General features: G+C 39.3%; 1 protein-coding gene across 1 annotated transcript in view; it reads left to right on the forward strand.

The window, feature by feature from the left end:
- SLC6A11 (solute carrier family 6 member 11) overlaps positions 1 to 20,255 on the forward strand; it is a 187,180-nt gene that overhangs the window by 152,783 nt on the left and 14,142 nt on the right. Inside the window, exons 8-9 of the mRNA XM_004368330.1 lie at positions 556 to 680; positions 13,689 to 13,801. Of these exons, the coding sequence (XP_004368387.1) occupies positions 556 to 680; positions 13,689 to 13,801 (238 nt within the window). The remainder of the gene's footprint in view (positions 1 to 555; positions 681 to 13,688; positions 13,802 to 20,255) is intronic.

Here is a 20,255-nt window from a genome sequence, read left to right on the forward strand (position 1 = left end):
CACCCTATTCTAGTGTGATCTAATTAACAGAACAGAAGAAACCCCCTATTTCCAAATAGGATCATATATGCAGGTACAGGGAATACCATTGAGTCCATAGCAAGGTGACATCCACAGGTGCTTCCCAGTTGAGAAGCCGCCGTTTCTTACATGGAGACTTCTCCTGCCCTCCTTCTCTGACCTCCCAGGAATACAATCCTCTCTTGTTTTCTCTCCTACCAGGGATTTGGAGGAGTGTTGGTTTGTCTCTATTTTCCCACCTAGTTCTGCATTTTTCCACTTACCAGATTCCCTTCCTTCCCACCCCTTCTCCATGCTTTTGGTCTGTGACCTTCTTATCATAAGGAATCCCAGGAGAAGCTGTGACTGTGGGCCAGCCACCTGGCCTCTCTCAACCTCAAGCCTCATCAGGAAGCTAGGGCTGTCCTTGCCTGCAGTCCCTGCCTGCACTCCCTGCCCGCCCCACAGGGCAGCTGTGATGCTAAGGTGGGGATGTGCGAGCCATGCAATGCTCTGCCCACTCTAACCCGGGTCCCTCTCGTTGCTTCCCCACAGGGATTGCATCGTGCTCTGTTGCCTGAACAGCGGCACCAGCTTCGTAGCTGGATTTGCCATCTTCTCTGTCCTGGGCTTCATGGCGTACGAACAGGGGGTGCCCATTGCCGAGGTCGCGGAGTCAGGTAAGTTTGCCAAGGACGAGGATATAAAAGGCCAGGGAAGGTGGGGGAGGCCTTGGGGGATGATTATAATGAAAATAAGACCCCCTCAACTTCTGGGTTTATATCTCAGAAAGTAGCCCCACCATCCATTCACAAACTAGGACCCTGGGAATTACCTGGGAGGGAAACCTTGATACCTCCTGTCTTAGTCATCTAGTGCTGCTATAACAGAAATACCACAAGTGGATGGCTTTAACAAAGAGAAATTTATTCTCTCACAGTCTAGTAGGCTACAAGTCCAAATTCAGGGCATCAGCTCCAGGGAAGGCTTTCTCTGTCTGTCGGCTCTGGAGAAAGGTCTTTGTCATCAATCTTCCCTTGGTCAAGGAGCTTCTCAGCGCAGGGACCCAGGTCCAAAGAACACGCTATGCTTCCGGTGCTTCTTTCTTGTGGTGTGAAGTCCCCGTGTCTCTCTGCTCACTTCTCTCTTTTATATCTCAAAAGAGATTGGCTTAAAACACTATCTAATCTTATAGATCTGATCAACATAACTGTCGCTAATCCGTCTCATTAACATCATAGTGGTAGAATTTACAACACATAGGAAAATCACATCAGATGACAAAATGGTGGACAATCACACAATACTGGGAATCATGGCTTTGCCAGATTGATAATATTTTGGGGGAACACAATTCAATCCATGATACCTCCCCGCTCCTGAATATAAGGCATCCCCAAGTTCTATAGATTCACTCTCCCTATGATCACACCACTTCCTTCCAGCTCCTCTGTCTCCCCATGAGTTCAGAGGACCATCGCTCCCCAGGTGACTGCAGGAACCTTGCACTGGCCTCTCTGCCTCCACTGTTGCCCCTCCATCCCCTTTTCTACCCTGTAGAGTGATTTTTTTAAAAAACACAAATCTGAACATGGACTTGTCTGATGAGAACCCTATAGAACTCAGGTTCTATAGTGCTGGATTCTCAGCATGGCACACGAAGCCTGCATCACCGACCTTACAGCCTCACCAGCCACCTCACCCACCTTATTCCTCCACACTCGCTCTGTGCTCTGCTTTCACTTCTCAGACATAACTCTCTCCCACCACAGGGCCTTTGCACACACTGTCCCCTCTGTTTGGAAAGCCTCTCCCTCTCCCTGTCCTGGAGTCACCACGTGTGTGGCAGCCTTAAATGCAGACTGACATGTGTTTGTATCAAACACATAACAGGTGGGGTTATCATTGCTGAGGTAATTGTACAAAATAGTGAGTAACTGTTCCCTTGCTTTACATGGTACTTGAATTCTGGGAAAGTTCAGGATATGTTCAAAAGTTATAAAAAAAGAAAAACGAAAAACTTTGTTTTTATACATTAAACAGAGTTATATTCTAGGCTTAGATAATTATAAATAGATTCTTCATCTGTGAAAATGTCTGGTGGGACAGTTTGTCAAGAGCAATATGAGGAGTCAAGCCTCCCTGGTCTCCATTTACTCGGTGCTAGTGGTGCCTCCCATTCATTGTGACAACCCCAAACACCCCTGGGGCTACACTGCCCCCAGTGAGGATCCTGGTCTGGAGTGTGACTGTTAGCCTGGCATTCACAGTGAGGGAGGCATTTCTCTCACCACCAAGCTGGACTGGGCAGTGGGTGTGGACATTGGAACAGGAAAATGGCTACCAAGATCTACTCTGTCAATACCAGGGTCCACCTTCCTTGTGACTCTGTACAGTCAGAGGTAGAGAAAGAAACACCTAGCAACAGGAGACTTTAGTACACCATTCTCAGTGCAAAGCCAATTGCATGGACAAAAATAAGAAGATAGAAGACCTAAACAACGTAACCAATGTGATAGATCTTATGAGTGTATATAGATACTCTTATAATAGAGAATAAACATTCTTCTCAAATGTCTACAGTACATTCATGCACACACACACACACACACACACACACAAAGTGATACATTAAGTGACAAAGCATCACCAAGACTATCGCCCTAAGATACCTTTTTAACCTAGAAGTGAAGCCACTCCCAGAGGTCACCTTTCCGCCAAATAATAAATTGTCCCATAAAATAAACAGTAACACCTGTGAGGCCTGTGCTCCTTTAAACAACTATATGAATGGTCAGCATTCACACAAAAGCAAAGATGAGAAGACAAGGAGAGGCAAGAAAACTGGATGGATGGAAATGGGGCAGGCAGCATGGAAATGGTGAGAGCTGCCACATTACAGGGATTGTAAACCAATGCCACAGATCTAACTGTGTATGAATTGTTGAATGGGAATCTAATTTGCTGTGTAAACTTTCACCTAAAACACAATAAAATATTTTTTAAAAAAACATCAGTTATTTCCACAGAATAGAAATATTACAATACTCTCAGATCACAATGCAATAAAATTAGAAATTTCTAACAAAATAAGAAATAGGAAGGTCCTTCCACCTGGAAATAAAGAGTAGGGAGAAAAAAACTCCTATTAAAAACTCAGGTAAAAGGAGAAATACAAACTGAAAGTATAGAAGTTAATAAAAATGATGACAGCTGAAAATACTACATATCAGAATCTATGGAATATTTTTAAAGCTGTAAGCAGAGCAAAATTCATTGCACCAAACACTTTTATCAATATAAATGAAATAATGAATATAAGTTAAATTTCTAACTCAAAAAAACTAAGAAAACAACAACAAAGTAAAGCAAAAGAAAATACAAGGAAGAAAACAATAAAGATAAAGGCAGAAATAAATGAGGCAGAGAATAGAGGTAGAGCACTTAATTGTGCTCATGCGGAACCTGTACGATATCGTTAATATCACACACAAGTAAAAGTTTGCTGAAGATCATTCAAAAGTGGTTGCAGCAGTATATTGACAGGGAACTGCCAGAAATTCAAGCTAAATTCAGAGGAGGACATGGAATGAGGGATATCATTGCTGTTGTCAGATGGATCTTGGCTGAAAGCAGAGAATACCAGAAAGATGTTTACCTGTGTTTTATTGACTGTGCAAAGGCATTCAGCTGTGTGGATCACAACAAATTATGGATAACATTGCGAAGAATGGGAATTTCAGAACACTAGTGCTAATTCAGAACCTGTACATAGATCAAGAGGTAGTCATTTGATCAGAACAAGGGGATACTGCATGGTTAAAATCAGAAAAGGTGTGTGTCATGGTTGTATCATCTCATCTTACTTATTCAATCTGTATGCTGAGCAAATAATCCAAGAAGCTGGACTATATGAAGAAGAACAGAGCATCAAGATTGGAGGAAGACTCATTAACAACCTGCAATATGCGGATGATACAACGTTGCTTGCTGAAAGGACTTGAAGCACTTACTGATAAAGATCAAAGGCTAAAGCCTTCAGTATGGATTACACCTTAACATAAAGAAAACAGAAATCCTCACAACTGGACCAATAAGCAACATCATGATAAATGGTGAAAAGATTGAAGTTGTCAAGGATTTCATTTTACTTGGATCCACAATCAATGACCATGGAAGCAACAGTCAAGAAATCAAACGATGTATCGCACTGGGTAAATCTGCTGCAAAAGTCCTCTTTACATTGTTAAAAAGCAAAGATGTCACTTTGTGGACTAAGATGCACCTGCCCCAAGCCATGGTGTTTTCAATCACCTCATATACATGTGAAAGCATATGAAAGGAAGACAGAAAAAGAATTGATATTTTTTAATTAGGGTGTTGGTGAAGAATATTGAATACACCATGGACTGCCAGAAGAATGAACAAATCTGTGTTGGAAAAAGTACAACCAGAATGCTTCTCGGAAGCAAGGATGACAAGACTTCGTCTCACGTACTTTGGACCTGTTATCAGAAGGGACTAGCCCCTGGAGAAGGATATCATGCTTGGTAAAGTAGAGGGTCAGGAAAAAGAGGAAGACCCTCAATGAGATGGATTGACACAGTGTCTGCAACAATGGGCTCAAACATAGCAATGATTGTGAGAATGGCATATGACTGGGCAGTGTTTCATTCTGTTTTAGGTAGGGTCACTATGAACAGAACCAACTCTACTTCACCTAACAAAAACAACAGCAGAGAATAGAGAAACAGTAAATCTAATTAATAAATCAAAATCTTAGGTTTTTTTAATTAAAATAGATATGCTACTAGATAACCTGATCAAGAAAAAAAGGATGTCCAGAATGGGCAAAATCCATAGAGATAGAAGCAGATTAGTGGTGGCCAGGAGGTTGGGAGGAGTACAGAATGAGGAGAAATTACTTAATGGGTACAGGTGTTCTTCTGAGGCAATGAAAAATAACTGAAAATAGAGACAGGTGGTGGTTGCACAACAGTATGAATGCACTAAATACCACTGAGTTATACACTTTAAAATCATTAATTATATGTTATGTGAATTTCACCTCAAAAAAAAAAGGAAAAGAGGAACTCACAAATAACAAAATAAAATGACAAAGTACAATGGCCAACAGGTGAAAACAGCCCACTTGTGCATTAGTGGATGAGTGGACAAACTGAAGTGTGGTCTGTCCATACAATAGAGTATTAGTCAACCATAAAAAGGAATGAAGTACAGTCAGCCCTCCATATCCATGGGTTCCTAATCCGCAGATTCAACCAACCACAGATCAAAAATATTCAAAAAAAGAAAAGAATAGAAAGTTCCAAAAAGCAAAACTTGAATTTGCCATGCGCCAAGCACTATGTTGAATCCACACGAATAAAATGATGTGTAGGCATACCCTGCTGTAACCTCCTGCCATTTCACAGATCCTCAGTCTCTTTCCAGCACTTGTTGTTTGAGTATTGTTAGCCTTGCATCGTGTATGTTCGCTACTCTACGTTGTGTGCACCCTTTGTTTCTGTTAAAAAATGGCTCCTAAAAAGCAATTAAGTGGTCAAAGCAATCCCTCAAAGGCTGTGTGAGGGGACTGAGGAGAGCGAGAGGAAGGAGTTTCAGGCTAATAAGGGATGGCTGACTAGCCATGTATTGCACTACAGCCTCACGAACTTTAAGATCCCTGGAGAATCGGCATCAGCTGATGCCCAGACAGCGTCAGTATTTCCAGAAGAGTTCAAGAAACTCATAGAAGAGAAAGGCTACCTTCCAGAGCAAGTCTTCACTTGTGCTGAAACAACTGCTCACGTTGCTTTCACATTGTATTAGGTATTATGAGTAATCCAGAAATGATTTAGTATAAGGGAGGATGTGTGTGGGTTATATACAAATACTACACCATTTTATATAAGGGATTTGAGCATCCATGGATTTTGGTATTTGCAGAGGGTCCTGGAACAATCCCCCACGGATACCAAGGGACGACTGTACTAATACAGGCTACCATATGGATGAACTTCAAAAACGTTATGCTAAGTGAAAGAAGCCAGACACAAAAGGTCACATATTATGATTCCACTTACAGGAAATACCAAAATAGGTAAATTCTTAAAGACAGAAAGTAGATTGATGACGGCCAAGAACTAGGGGGAGGGAGGGAGGGAGTTAGTAGGGAGTGACTGCTTAATGGGTACGGGGTTTACTTTTGGAATGATGAACTGTTTTGAAACTAGATAGAGATGGTAGTTGTATAACATTGTGAATGTACTAAATACCACTGAATTTTTCACTTTAAAATGGTTAATTTTATGTTATGTGAATTTCACCTCGACCAAAAAAAGAGAAGAAATGACAAGGGGGAAATAACTATTGAAGCAAAAGGAATTTTAAAAATGGTAAGAGTCTATTTTACAGACCTCTATGCACATAAATTTGACATGAATATTTTCCTAGGAAAATACAGACTAACAAAATTGACTCCTGTTGATTTAGAAATAGAGAAAGATACTGAGGAACTACTCCACAAAAAAAAGCACCAGGCCCAGATGATTTCACAGTGGAATTCTATCAAACCTTCAAGACCAGAGAGGCCCAGTGCTCGATACATCATTGTAAAGCATTGAAAAAGAATAAAAACCTCCTAACTCCTTTTATGAAGCGTGTATGACATTGATACCTAAATCAGCATCCAATAAAGACAATACAAAGAAAACTACAGACCAGTATCACTCATGCATACCAATACAAAAATACTAAACAAAATATTACCAGACAAAATCCAACACCACATTAAGAAGGTAATACACAATGATCAAGTGGGATTTATTCCAGGAAACAATGCAAGGTTTGTTCAATATTAAGAAATCCACTAATATCATACACCACATTAATAGACCTAAGGGAAAAAGTCATTATCTCCAGAGATGCTGAAAAAGCCTTTAACAAAATTCAACACCCATTCATGATTAAGAAAACACTCAACAAAATAGAAATTGAGAGATATTTTTAACATGTTCACACACACACACACACACACACACACACACACACACACACACACACACACACACACACACACACACACTCTTTAGTCTTAAAGCCAGTATAGTATTTTACTTAATAGGAAAATACTAGAGGCATTCCCACAAGATTAGAACAAGGTAAGGATGCCCACTATCTCTACTACTATTCAATATTCTGCTAGAAGTATTAACCAATAGCAATTAGAAAATAAATCGATTAGAGGCATAAGAATGAATGAGGAAAAGTAAACCTATCTCTATTCGCAAATCATATGATAGTATACCTGCAAAAACCCCAGAGATATAATGGTAAACCTAACCCAAACAATAAAATAATTCAGTAAAGTGGCAGGATATAAAATTAAGATATAAAAATCTATAGCCTTCATGTCCACAAATAGGAAACAGAGGGCATAATAGTAGAGAAAAATCTCATTTTACAATATCAACAAAGAAGATTAATTACTAAGGAATAAATTTAACAAGAAATATGTAAAACCTATGTAAGAAAAATATTAAAACACTCCTGAAAGACACAACAGTAGACTTGAACAAATAGAAACCTCTATTCTTATATAAAATAACTCAACATTGTAAAGATCATTCTTTCCAAGATAATTTATGAATTCAATGCAATGCCAATAAAAATAGAAAGATAGCTGCAATCGAGTTGATTCCAACTCATAGCAACCTTACGTACAACAGAACAAAATGTTGCCCAGTCCTGCATCCTCACAACTGCTAGCATGTTCAAGTCCATTGGTGAGGCTGTTGTGCCAGTCCATCTCACCAAGGGTCTCCCTCCCGTTGTTGGCCCTCTGCTTCACCAAACATGATGTCTTACCTCTAGCAATTGATTCTTTCTGATGATTTGTCCAAAGTAAGCAAGTAAGACAGTGTTCTATAGTTATCCATAATCTTTTCACTGGCTAATTTTCAGAAGTAGATCACCGGCCTTCCTAGTCTGTCTTAGTCTGGAAGCTCTGCTGAAACCTGTCCACCATAGGTGACCCTGCTGGTATTTGAAATACTGGTTGCATAGCTTCCAGCATCACAGGAACATGCAAGCCACCACAGTACAACAAACTGACAGACAATTTGTAGACCGATAACAAACACCAACTGGCTATTTTATGGAACTGGATAAATTAACACTATAGTTTATATGGAAAAATAATCATGCAAAAATAGCCAAGGAAACACTGAAAAATAAAAGTTACAAGGGAAAACTAGCCTTACCAGATGTTAAAATGTGCTTTATATAAAAAGAGCCTTTATAATAAAACAACATGTGTAAACAGGCAAATAAACCAGTGGGATCAAATAGAAAGTCCATAAATAGACCCATGTATATATGGAAATTTAGTATATGATAAAAGTAACATTTGAAATCACAACGGTAATGATGGACTTTTTAAGAAATACTGCTGGGACAACTGAGTAGCCACTTGGAAAGAGACAATATTAGATTCTTACTTCCTAGCATATACAAGAATAAACACGAACTGGATTGAGAATTCAGTGTAAAAAGCTGAAGCCATATCAGTGCTAGGAGAAAACATGGATTAATTCCTCTTTACCTTGGTGTCAGAAATGGCATTCTAACTCTGATTCAAAACTTACAGATTTAAAAAAAATTGATAAATTTGACTCATAAAAATAAACTGCATGGCAAAAAAAAAAAAAATACCATAAACAAAGGCATCTAACAAACTGGAAGAAAATATTTGCAACATACCACAGAGAACAGTCTAGTATCCTTAATATATAAAGAACTCTTAAAAATTGAGGGACACAGGACCAGAAACCCAATAGAAAAATAGGAAAAAGGTGCGAACAATTTACAAAAGAAGAGTATGAAAATGGCCCTCAAACATATAAAAGAATGTTCAGACTCACTTATAATTAGAGAAATGCAAATTAAAATAACCCTGAGATACAATTTCTCACCTATCAGACTGGCAAATATTGAAAAGTATAACACCACATTCTGTGGATGAGGCACTCTCATACATTGCTGGTGGGAAGGCACACTGGTTACAAGGAACCAAGGGGAAATTTGGCTGTACCTAACAAAACAACATATGCACTTACTTTTTGATCCAGTAACCCCACTTCTAGGAATCTACCTGGACATACACCTCCAACAATATTGAAATATCTGTGCACAAGGCTATTCATTGCAGCATTGTTTACATTGGAAAATATTGGAAACAACCTAAATTCCCACACGTAGGAAAGTGGTTGAATAAACTGGTATATCCACACAGTGAAACACTATGCAGGTATAAAAATCAATGATTTTCTATGATTTCCAAGATATAGTGTTAAATAAAAAAGCAAGTATTTATAGCATGCTATCCATCATGTAATAAAGAAGAGCATATAAGAAAATAATTCATCTCATTTGGATAAAAGAAATATAGAAAGGATATACTAAAAACTAAAGCTATTGGTTACCTATAGGGTGTGGTTGGAAAGGATTGGAAATGAAGAATGGGAATGAAGTAGTATGGATGAGAAGGAAACCACACTTTTTAAGTATATCATTTTTATTAGCTCTGACTTTTAGAACCATGGTAATGTTTCATATAACTAGTTGCTATTGAGTTGATTTGTATTCATGGCAACCCCATGTGTGTCAGAGTAGAATTGTGCTCCATAGGGTTTTCAATTGTAGATTTTTCAGGAGTATATTGCCAGGCTTTTCTTCCAAGGCATCTCTGGGTGGACTTAAAACTCTGACTTTTCAGTTAGCAGCTGAGCATGTTAACTGCTTGCTCCACTCAGACTCATGTACCCCCTTCCCTCAAAATAAATAAATAAACAATGATTATTTGTGGGTAGAACCCAAAATGGAATACAAACAATAACAACTGAATGTAACTGTAATACAAGTGAATAATGTAATGATACTGAAAGGAATGGAGAAGAAAAGAACTAAAGTAATTTTGGAAAACAGTATTTTGACTGGATACTGTAAGACTAAAGACAGAAACAACTGTATGATGCTCTTGTTAATAAATTTGTCTCACAGGGTTATGAGTTAGCAATTCTTTAACTTTTCTATGTGTATGTTAGGACTGAACAGTTAAGTAAATACACTATAGATGATTAGAGGCAGATTTTTTACTCTCTGAGAAAGAAGTTACAAATAAGGAAAGGGAGAAAGCTAGAATGAACTTGGTAGCATTGGACTGGAATTGGAGGTATCAATATATGTACATATATATGTGTGTGTGTGTATATATATATATACATATATATATACACATACATGCATATATTTCCTAGGTCTTTGTGCTGAGAGGACCTAGAAGCAATGACTTCTCAGTAGTAACGAGCACGCCTAGTGCCCAGATCTTGGTTTCTAAACACCATTCTACAATAAAAGGAACAGAGCTCCGTGGAAAAGCAGTTGATTCCAGTGCTGGGGCAGGACAAGATGAAGCTAGAACATTTCTTGTGCCAGAAAATGTAAGTGCTCAGAGAAAGGATGGAAACATGTCAAAAGGACATAGAAGTCAACTTGAAGGAGTTCCCAGTGGCCAAAGCCGGAACAATTTGAGCAGCAAAATAAATAATGTAGTATTGGATCATGACCCATAGAATAAATACCCAGGAGTCCATATTGATCTAAATAAATAAGTGACAACTTTTCCTTGAAGAAGAATGACAATTAACAATTGTAAAAGGAATGAGGCAAATACAAAATGACCACTAGGCAAACACTTTAGTAATAATTGTTTCAGGTAAGATCCACCAAAGGATGCAAAAAATCAGTGGGCAAAAGTTTGAGAAGAAACAGGATATTTTCATAATCTCAAAGTATTACCCTCACCCCCAAAGTATTTATCAATTACAAAGGGGAAACAGTAACTTTATAGTGGAGAAACCCAGAAGACACCAACTTAACCAAGTGATCAAGATCAACATCACCAGTAATAAGACATTGGCATCATGTACCCCTGATATGATCACTGAGAAGGACACAACATCACTTCTGGGGTGTTCTTGCCAAAAAAGCATAACCTCATTCTAATCATGAGAAAACACCGGACAAACACACATTGAGAGACATTCTGCAAAATAATGAACAGTACTCAAAAGCATTGAGGTCATGAAAAACAAGAAAATACTGAAGAGTTTGTCACAGATTGGAGACTACGGAGATACAACAACTAAATCTAATGTGGGATCTGGATTGGATACTGGAACAGAAAAAGGACATTATGGAAAAAACTAGTAAAATATGAATAAGTTCTTTAATTAATACTGTTGTACCAGTGTTAATTCCTGGTTGTGAAATATTGGATGTTTTCCCTTAAGATCAGGAAAAAAAAAGGATGTGTGTTCTCTGTTTCTATTCAGTATTGGAGTTCCAAGAGATTGCAATAAAGCAAGAAAAATAAAAAGTATTAAGATTGAAAAGGAAGAATAAAAACTATCCTTACTCACAGACAACATCACTGACCACATAGAAGATCCTAAGAAACCTGCCAAAAACAAAAACAAACAAAAAACAAAACAGCAAAAATTAATAAGTGAATTTAGCAAGGTCACAGGCTAAAAGGACAATAAACAAAAATCTATTGTATTTTTTATATACTAGCAGTAAACAATTGCAAATTTTTTGACTTCTGCTCTTCAAAAGACACAATTAAGAAACTGAAAAGCCACAGATTGGGAGAAAATATCCTTAATACTATTCTGACAAAGGATTTATATCCCAAACAAATTTAAAAAACTATCACAACTCAGTAAAAAGAACTCAGTAAAAATGGGTAAAGCACTCAAACAAGCACTTCACAAAAGGAGATATGCGAACGGCCAAAAAGCATATATGAAGATACTCAATGTCATTAGTCATCAGGGAAATGCAAAGTAAAACCATAATGATTTAACACCTCATACCACTAGGATGGCTAAAATTAAAAAGACTGACAATATCAAGTGTGAATGAGAATGTGGAGCCACTGAAAGTCTCAAACATTGCTGATAGGAGTATAAAATGGCACAGATACTTTGGAAATCAGTTTGGCATTTCTTAGAAAATTAAACATATACTTGCCATATGACCTGGTGTTATGGATTGAATCGTGTCCCCACAAAAATGCGTGTCAACTAGGCTAGTCCATGATTGTCAGTATTGTGTGATTGTCCATGATTGTCCACCATTTTGTGATCTGATGTGATTTCCTATGTGTTGTAAATCCTACCTCTATGATGTTAATGAGGTGGGATTAGTGGCAGTTATTACGTTAATGAGTCAGGACTCAATCTAAAAGATTACATTGTGTCTTAAACCAATCTCCTTTGAGATATAAAAGAGAATCGAGCAGAGAGACTTGGGGACCTCATAGCATCAAGAAAGCAGTGCCAGGAGAAGAGCGCATCCTTTGGATCTGGGGCCCCTGTGCAGAGAAGCTCCTAGACCAAGGGAAGATTGATGACAAAGACCGTCCTCCGGAGCCAACAGAGAGAAAGCCTTCCCCTGAAGCTGGCACCCTGAAATTGGTCTTCTATCCTACTAGACTGTGAGAGAATAAACTTCTCTTTGTTAAGGTCATCCACATGTGGCATTTCTGTTATAGCAGCACTAGATAACTAGGACACCTGGCAATTTCACTCCTATGAAGAATGGACAAAACTAATCCCAAAGTGTTGACAGGGAATGAGGGTGGATAGACTGCAAAGGGGCACAGAGAATGATGGAAATGTTCTATATGTTGATTGCAGCAGTGGTTACCTGGGTGTATACACTTTTCAAAACTCATTCAACTGTACACTTAAAAAAGATGCTTATTGAATGTCAATTATACCTTAATAAACCAGTTTTTTTAAATAAACAAATAATCAGAGCTAAGGTGTATTGAGTGTTTACCTTTTAAGGGCTTTCCATATTCTGTATTATCTCACTGAGTTCTCACAACTGCCATGTGAGATAGGACTTTATCATCCTCATTTTTCAGCTGGGGAAACACAGATCACAGTAAATAATGAAAGAACCAGAATTTGAACCCAGGCCATCTGGCTAACAGAGCCCATGCACTTAACCACTGTGCTACATCAGGTATCTCTAATATCACGTATCTTCCCCCTAACGTTAATGAGGTTCATCCGGAGGACAGGCTAACCAAGCCCTTTATTTGGAGCAGCTGAAATAATTGAATGTGAACCTGGGAAATGAGCAGAGACACCCAAAGGGAGTGGCAGCCTGGGTGGAACGACGTTTCTCCAAGCCTGGACTTCTTACTACCTACACTGGAATCATCAGCTGCCTGACCCTTGCCTCACTCTAGACTGTCTGAATCAGCATTTCTGGGGTGGGGTCTGAGAATTTGCATTTTAACAAGCACCTTCAGTGAGAACAGTAGAGCTAGGACTGTTTAGCAGGTCTGTGTGCCAGACTGACCTGGGTTTGAATCCTGACCCTTCCAGACTCTATTCTCTTGCTTACCTTCCTGTGCCTCAGCTTGCCCATCAAAATGGTCATCATCATAGTACCAACTTCATAGTGGCGCTGGGAGATTTAAGTGATGTAAGTGAGAATTAGGCCTAGCACTGGGCTCACAGGAAGCACTCAATGAATGTTGGGTTAAAATAGCAATCGAATGAGGGAGTAGACTCCACCCAGCATCTTTCTCTCTTCTTCCCCTCCAGGCCCCGGCCTGGCCTTTATTGCTTACCCCAAGGCTGTCACCATGATGCCGCTCTCCCCACTGTGGGCTGCCTTGTTCTTCATGATGCTCATCTTCCTGGGTCTGGACAGCCAGGTAAGGGGTCAGAGGAAGGGAGGCATATGTAGCCATGGGCAGGGAGTCCAGATGTTGCTCTTACAAGCGGCTCAAGGCCTAGCTGTCACCTCTTGGTCCTGGTAGTCAAGACCCTGCCCACTGTCCCATGTGGCTTTCTTCCCAGCACAGCCGCCAGTCCTCTGGGTGGACCTCCACACTAACCCCCCAAAACGGCTGCTCAAGTCCCTGCAAGTCTTCACACACCCTATTTCTCTCACCTGGAATTCCACCTCCCAATTCCGTTTTTTAGAAAAAAATTGCTAAATACTTCTGCTAGACTCCCCAGCAGCACCACCTGGCAAAGTAGAAGAAATCCTCAGAGTGGGCTCTGGTTTATTGTACTCAAGGGCCCTGACCAAACTACCTCATGCCTAGAGACTCAGAAAAATGCACTCTTCTTTCTTCCCTGTCTGTGTTGGGGCCCCCATAACTGACTGCCCCCACAAGACCCTACTCCTCCAATCCACCTGCCTGACCCTCTGTCCCCATCTTGACCTCTAGGCCCCTCTCTGACCCTCCTCCTCCCCTTGGCAGCCTGCCTTTCCAGTGAAGGACATGTAATTTGAACTATCAGTTTATCCACAGGCACGTTTTCCCTTTATCTTCACAAGAAAACATGCACTTGCATCTTCTCACACTTTAAATGGCTGCCTCATTCCAGCCTGCACCCCCAGCCCATCTCCAGTCCTCTCCCTGTGGCTTCTACTTGCTGCTCATTCCCAGAAAAATGCCATTTTCCCCTTCTGCACTATCCCAGCTGGTTACCCTCGGAGCCCAGAGAACTTACCAGACTGCTGGCTTTTGGCAAGTCAGGCTTGTGTTAGGCAGAAAAGTTCTAGAAGCAAGAGTCCCAGTTTTAACAAGGCAGCAGCTTTACCTGCACTGCAGGTAAAAGACTCAGTCTCCCCTGAGGCTGAACAGCAGGACTCATCCATCCCAGCCTCCTCTTTCCTGACCCTGTAGAGGGCAGTGTCCCAGCTGGCCTGGTGAGATGCTGCCCCCCACCCATGACTTTGGACAAGTCACTTAAGCCCCAAGCCCCATGGCTGGCATGCTGTCAGCCCAGGCAAGTCCAATTTCTTCCCCTGAGTGGGTTTCTCAGAGAATGCTAAGCTGGGCTGCGGAGGCACTGGGTATTTCTGCTGATAATCTTCACTCCATTGTCTTGGGTGAAGGCCTCAGGAGGGATCAGCAGCTTGTGCATGACTAGCCTGCCTTGGCAGAGGGGTGGCAGCTGGGGCCTCAGCTCTCTGAGTTTCTGGGCTGAGTCAGGACAGCATCTTCTGTTTGGTAGGTGGGGAGGGGCCTGGGCCCCTGGGGGTTTGGCAGGGAGGGTGGGGGCTGCTGTGCCCACTTCTGTGCTAGCTGCCCTTGCCATACCCCCAACCTGGGCTGTACTTTTTACAGCACCATCTCAGTTCATTGTCACATCATTATCCCCATCTTGCAGATGAAGAAACTGAGGCTCAGAGATGATAAATGACTTGCTTGGACATGCCCCCAGGTCTGCCTGCCTCTTAGTTCACACTCTCTGGTGTCTCTTCTGTTTTGATCCTGGATAGACAGCCTTCCCTGAACCCCATCTCTTTTCCTACCATGGGACCTGGAGAAAGAATGTGAAAAGGCAGCCCCTGCTGTAGAGGCTGGGTGGCCAGGAGGCTCAGAGCCTGGCTTTGGAATCAGATCTAGGTTTGCGTCCCAGCTCCACCATTTGCCAGCTGCATAACTTTGGGCTATTCACTTCACTTCTCTGTGCCTCAGTCCTTTACCTGCACAATGAGGAGGCAGAAGTGAATTGGAAAGGATTTGGAGCCAAGAAATGGTTCCAGGGAAGGGAGCCCCCCCCACCCCACACACATTGACAAGCAAAAGCCTTGTCGAGTCCTCCTTCCTCCCTCCCTCCAGTGGCATCACTAGGGTTGTTGTCACCCAGTGCAGTAACTCATGATGTCACCCAGTCATGCTAATTACCACAATATTATAGCTAAAACACCAGAAAATTTGACAAAATTAGCAACTATAAAAACACTGGCCACAATGACAACAGCATGTCCTAGAGTAAAACTCTCAGACTCTGTTAAAGTGAAGCAAGAGATTTATTGAAAGCATAAAGAACATTCAAATGGGGGAGATGTTAGCCCACACAAAATGAGAACCCATGAATCCAAGGGGTGACTGCTTCGCAGGGATAGTTATAGGGTGGAATCAGGAATCTCCCAGCAAGATTCTGATTGGTTCACCCTCTCTAGGCTTGCCTGGAGTTGCCCAGACTTGCCTAGACATAGCCGCATTCTGGTAAAGATTGTTTTCTTAGACCCTTCCTGGGCTTGCTTGGACTTGTCTAAGCATAACCTGGGCTTGCCTGGACTTATTTAAGTATAGCCACATTGTTCAGCAAACTGTTGAAATTAGTACAAAGGTTATAGCTTTAAAGCAGAAGCAGTTGTGCAAAACAAAATGGAGTTGGGCCTACTACTAGGACAGCCACCCTAGATAGCCAGGCACCTCTGTTCTGGAGTTCTTTCTCATTCCCTCAAGAATTTCTGAGACATTCTTTGATTACATTATCAACCACCGTTTTGAGAAGGGTGCTTACTTACGCATGGACTTGGATTTATATTTCCCAGTAGGACAGCATTTTTAGAATACGCTGGAAGAAAGAAAACTATATTTTGTTGCTGTCTTTCAGAGGCGTTTATAGATGGCTGCTTACTATAGTAAGCCTTTAAGACCCAAGATGCTATGTATAAATAGCCAAGCACCATCTAAAATCTTCACCATGCCATAGCTGGAGCCTCTACTTCTGTGGTGTTAACATTGGAATGACATAGAGAGTGGGATGCATTGAGGAATAACCTGGCTTTAAAGGGGGTTGGTATAAGGAGTGAGCTCGAGTCCATCTGAAAGATGAGTACTATTAATGTACATAATTATTTTCATAGGCATTAAATTTGTTCTTTGAGTAATAGCATTGGAAGTAATTTTGAGATAACATTTGATAGTTCCAACAATAATTACAATTACAGTGAAAAGCATTAAACCAGCAAGTAAGATAGACTTAATCCATGATCCTACTTCTTTTTGAAACCAACTAAATATGACTAAATGGAAGTCAAGGTGGGGAGGGATGTAGAGCCAGGTAGCCATCTGGCAAATATGTTTGACATTTTGTTCTAACCCTTCTGATGCATTTATCCAGGTATAACAACGGCTGTCAGCAATGGCATGTACCCCTCCTTGTTGGGCTAAAATAAAGTCTAGTGCAATTCTATTATTCAACAAAACCTTAACCAGGGAATTTAGAGACTTTTGTTGGGCTTCGGTGTTATCAGCAATGTCACTTGCCAACTTTTCCATAGTACTAGGTAAGTTACAGAGAGCATGTTCTAAATCAACCATTCCATACTAGGGCAAAAATTTCAAAGGAAGGAGTATCCGAGCCCTGAGATTTCAGCTAAGGTGTTGGTACTTATTATTCCCTGAGCATCAGCTCTTTTGGCTCTTCTTTCCAGTAATTTTAAGTCATGGATCCAATGTATACTATCATTGTCAGAATGAATTTCAAAGACGCAACAGTCCAAGTAGCGGTGATGTTGTCCTTCTTCAACTAGGACAGATGAATCCACACCTTGACTCCCTGCAGTTTAGCAGCACGTGGATTAGTAAGGAGGACCAAGTATAGTCCTTTCCATCGGGGCTCCAGTGAATCCTGTAATTGCTGTCTCTTCCAACAAACATCTTCTCCTGGGGCAATGTTAAGCAGATTTTGGGATTCTAACTTCTGATCATCAAAGGCCTCTTTAACCTGTGAAAAATATTCTTTCAAAGCGAAATTAAGTATGAAATCATTTAAAACATCCAGAATATGTTTAGTCAGAACTCTGACATGCTTCTAATCCATAGGCTAATAACATTAGCCAACATAACGTTATTAGTTACTGAAATAACTGATTCTTAAATTGAAAGAAGGAAAGGGGGAAAAAAGATTTCTTATATATAAAAATAGAACATTGAACATCAGCAATATTCTCATATAATCTTACTGTAATTATTTTAGTTTACTTAGTCTTAGGTAGTTAACTTTGGTTCCATGCAGTTCTGGATCAACAGCAGTTTGAAAACTTTGTCAGCTTCTACACATGAGCTCCAGAAATCTTGATTTGGTTTAGTGGTATCCACATTCAAAATATAATAGTCCTTTTCATAAGTTCAGTATAGTCCATCCTTTTTGTTGAAATATTTCAAGTATTTTCAGCAAAGTAAAAACTTATCTGCAGACAACAAAACTTAATATGGCTATGATTAACTTATAATAATAATATTTCTTAGAGAAATACCTGATGGGAGTTAATCACAAAAGCTGATGTAGAGCCAAATACAGTCAATTCAGACAAAAATATCTCTAAACATAATGATTAACCTGATTTTCAAAGAGCTTCAGATATAACACATAATAATCTTGAGGCATAATACCATATAGTCAGGATATACTGAGAATATACCAAGCTTATCAAGGCTCAAAACATCTGAATAGTAATAAAAACTCCAGGAGTAATTGATGTGAATTCCCTAGTTAAAACCATCAGCTTTAATGATGCTAGATTCAAAAGAAGCAAAGTTGCAACCAAGATAGCAATTAAAAAATAATAAAATTATGGCATAATAGTATGCTCTTGTTGTCTAATATTGGGGGTAAATATAAGAGGAAATATTAACACACAAATTTTTAATCCAAAGAGAATCAGGCACTTCTCTTGATTTGACAACATATTTTGTGTAATTTATAACATATTAAACGGAACTTTTTAACACTTTTCTCAGAAACAAATCCTTTGTGGCTTTCCACAAAGTTTCAGAGTTGTCAGGAGTTTATCATAGGTTACTGAGAAGCTATACTTAAGTTATTTAACCAAAGATCTTAAAGGTAAACAAAAAACAAACCTTAGCTTCTTTTAAAGCTGTACAGCTTGGTTTTAAACTCGGGAATTTATTTTAATGAGATACCAAACCCTTGCTCTTCAAGACAGGTTACACAAAGAAGAGATTAACTTTTCGAGCAAGTAATTTAACAAATTTTGTTACTTTAACAGTGAGAAACCCAACTCTTTTCTATTTGACATTAAAGCCTTTAGAAATTCTCATAAATTAACCCATCAAACTTTCAGACAGACAGAAACTTTGACTATATCAAATAAATTATCTTTTTAAATAAAATTTTTGTTTCTTATCTCTTATAACCCTTTAAGTGGCAATAACAAGCATACTCATTAGCAGACCCAAATATACATATCCTTACTCTGTGGCATAAAAAGCAAAAGTTCATAAACTTAAATTATAATAAACATTAGCTCAATTTAATACCAGTAAGTTATCTAAAGTTCTTAGAAATTATTTTAATCCTATATACCATAAACCATAATTACTATGGAAATAAAATTTGTTTAAATATTCTAAGTTTTCATTCAGACTTTTACTGTATCTCATATTTTCTCCAACCTAACTTAAGCCTTTTTTTATCAACTGGTTTTGGAAATCACAAAGTCTCTGCTCAGCCAACCAATTCATTGATATGAATATAACCTTAAGTCTCTAGCTAGGGGTGGAAACATTTCCCCAGGCCATTTCAGGTGTGTTTCATTGTGATTTCTATCTTTTGGCTCATGGTCAAAGACAAGAATTAGTCATCCCAATTCATTTACATATGTTTAAGTTGGCCTACGTATTTTGAAAGACAACAGATCACAACCTTTTGTGTACCCAGTAATACCAAAGCTCTTTAGGGATTTTCTAAATGAACCCATCAGTTCTTGGCTAGTCATTTTTTCCTCTAAGCTTTTCTTATGCTTCCCTTTTCCCATTCTGGAACTACTAGTTTTACTTTAAGACAAAATTACCCCTTTTCCTTAAACACATTTCATGTAATATTTAGCTTAAGTTACTTAGAAAGGTTTTGCTTTTAAGATTTTGCTTTTAAGGTTGACATAGTACAAAACATGACCGTTTGTCAGAACAAATTCACTTTCATTAATCCTGGAACTATTTGGACTGTTAACTTTATATAAGCACTTATTTATCATTAAACTGACTATAATAAAGTTTTTTGAAGGAATATTATAATCTAGTTTTAATAATACCACCTGGAGGTAGGAAATTATATTTTCATAACCCTATCTCTGGCATGCTTTATAGGATCCTTTAGAAAAGAAATTTAGAATAATTTGTTCCTTTTTAAAACCTTGCTATACTAATCAATGTAAACAACCTATCCTTTTTCAGTGCAGTTTTCAAATAGACCAGTTTATATCAAAGTTTATCAAAGCAGCTACTAAAAGTCCAAATCATAAGACAGATGCAAAAAGCAGTTTTTCTTGGAGGGGAAAAGAACTGAGATTTTAGACAACCCTATGAGACACACCAGCCATGGCCTTCAACT

The sequence above is a fragment of the Trichechus manatus genome, unplaced genomic scaffold (assembly GCF_000243295.1).
Source record: "Trichechus manatus latirostris isolate Lorelei unplaced genomic scaffold, TriManLat1.0 scaffold00001, whole genome shotgun sequence".
Taxonomy (NCBI): Eukaryota; Metazoa; Chordata; class Mammalia; order Sirenia; family Trichechidae; genus Trichechus; species Trichechus manatus.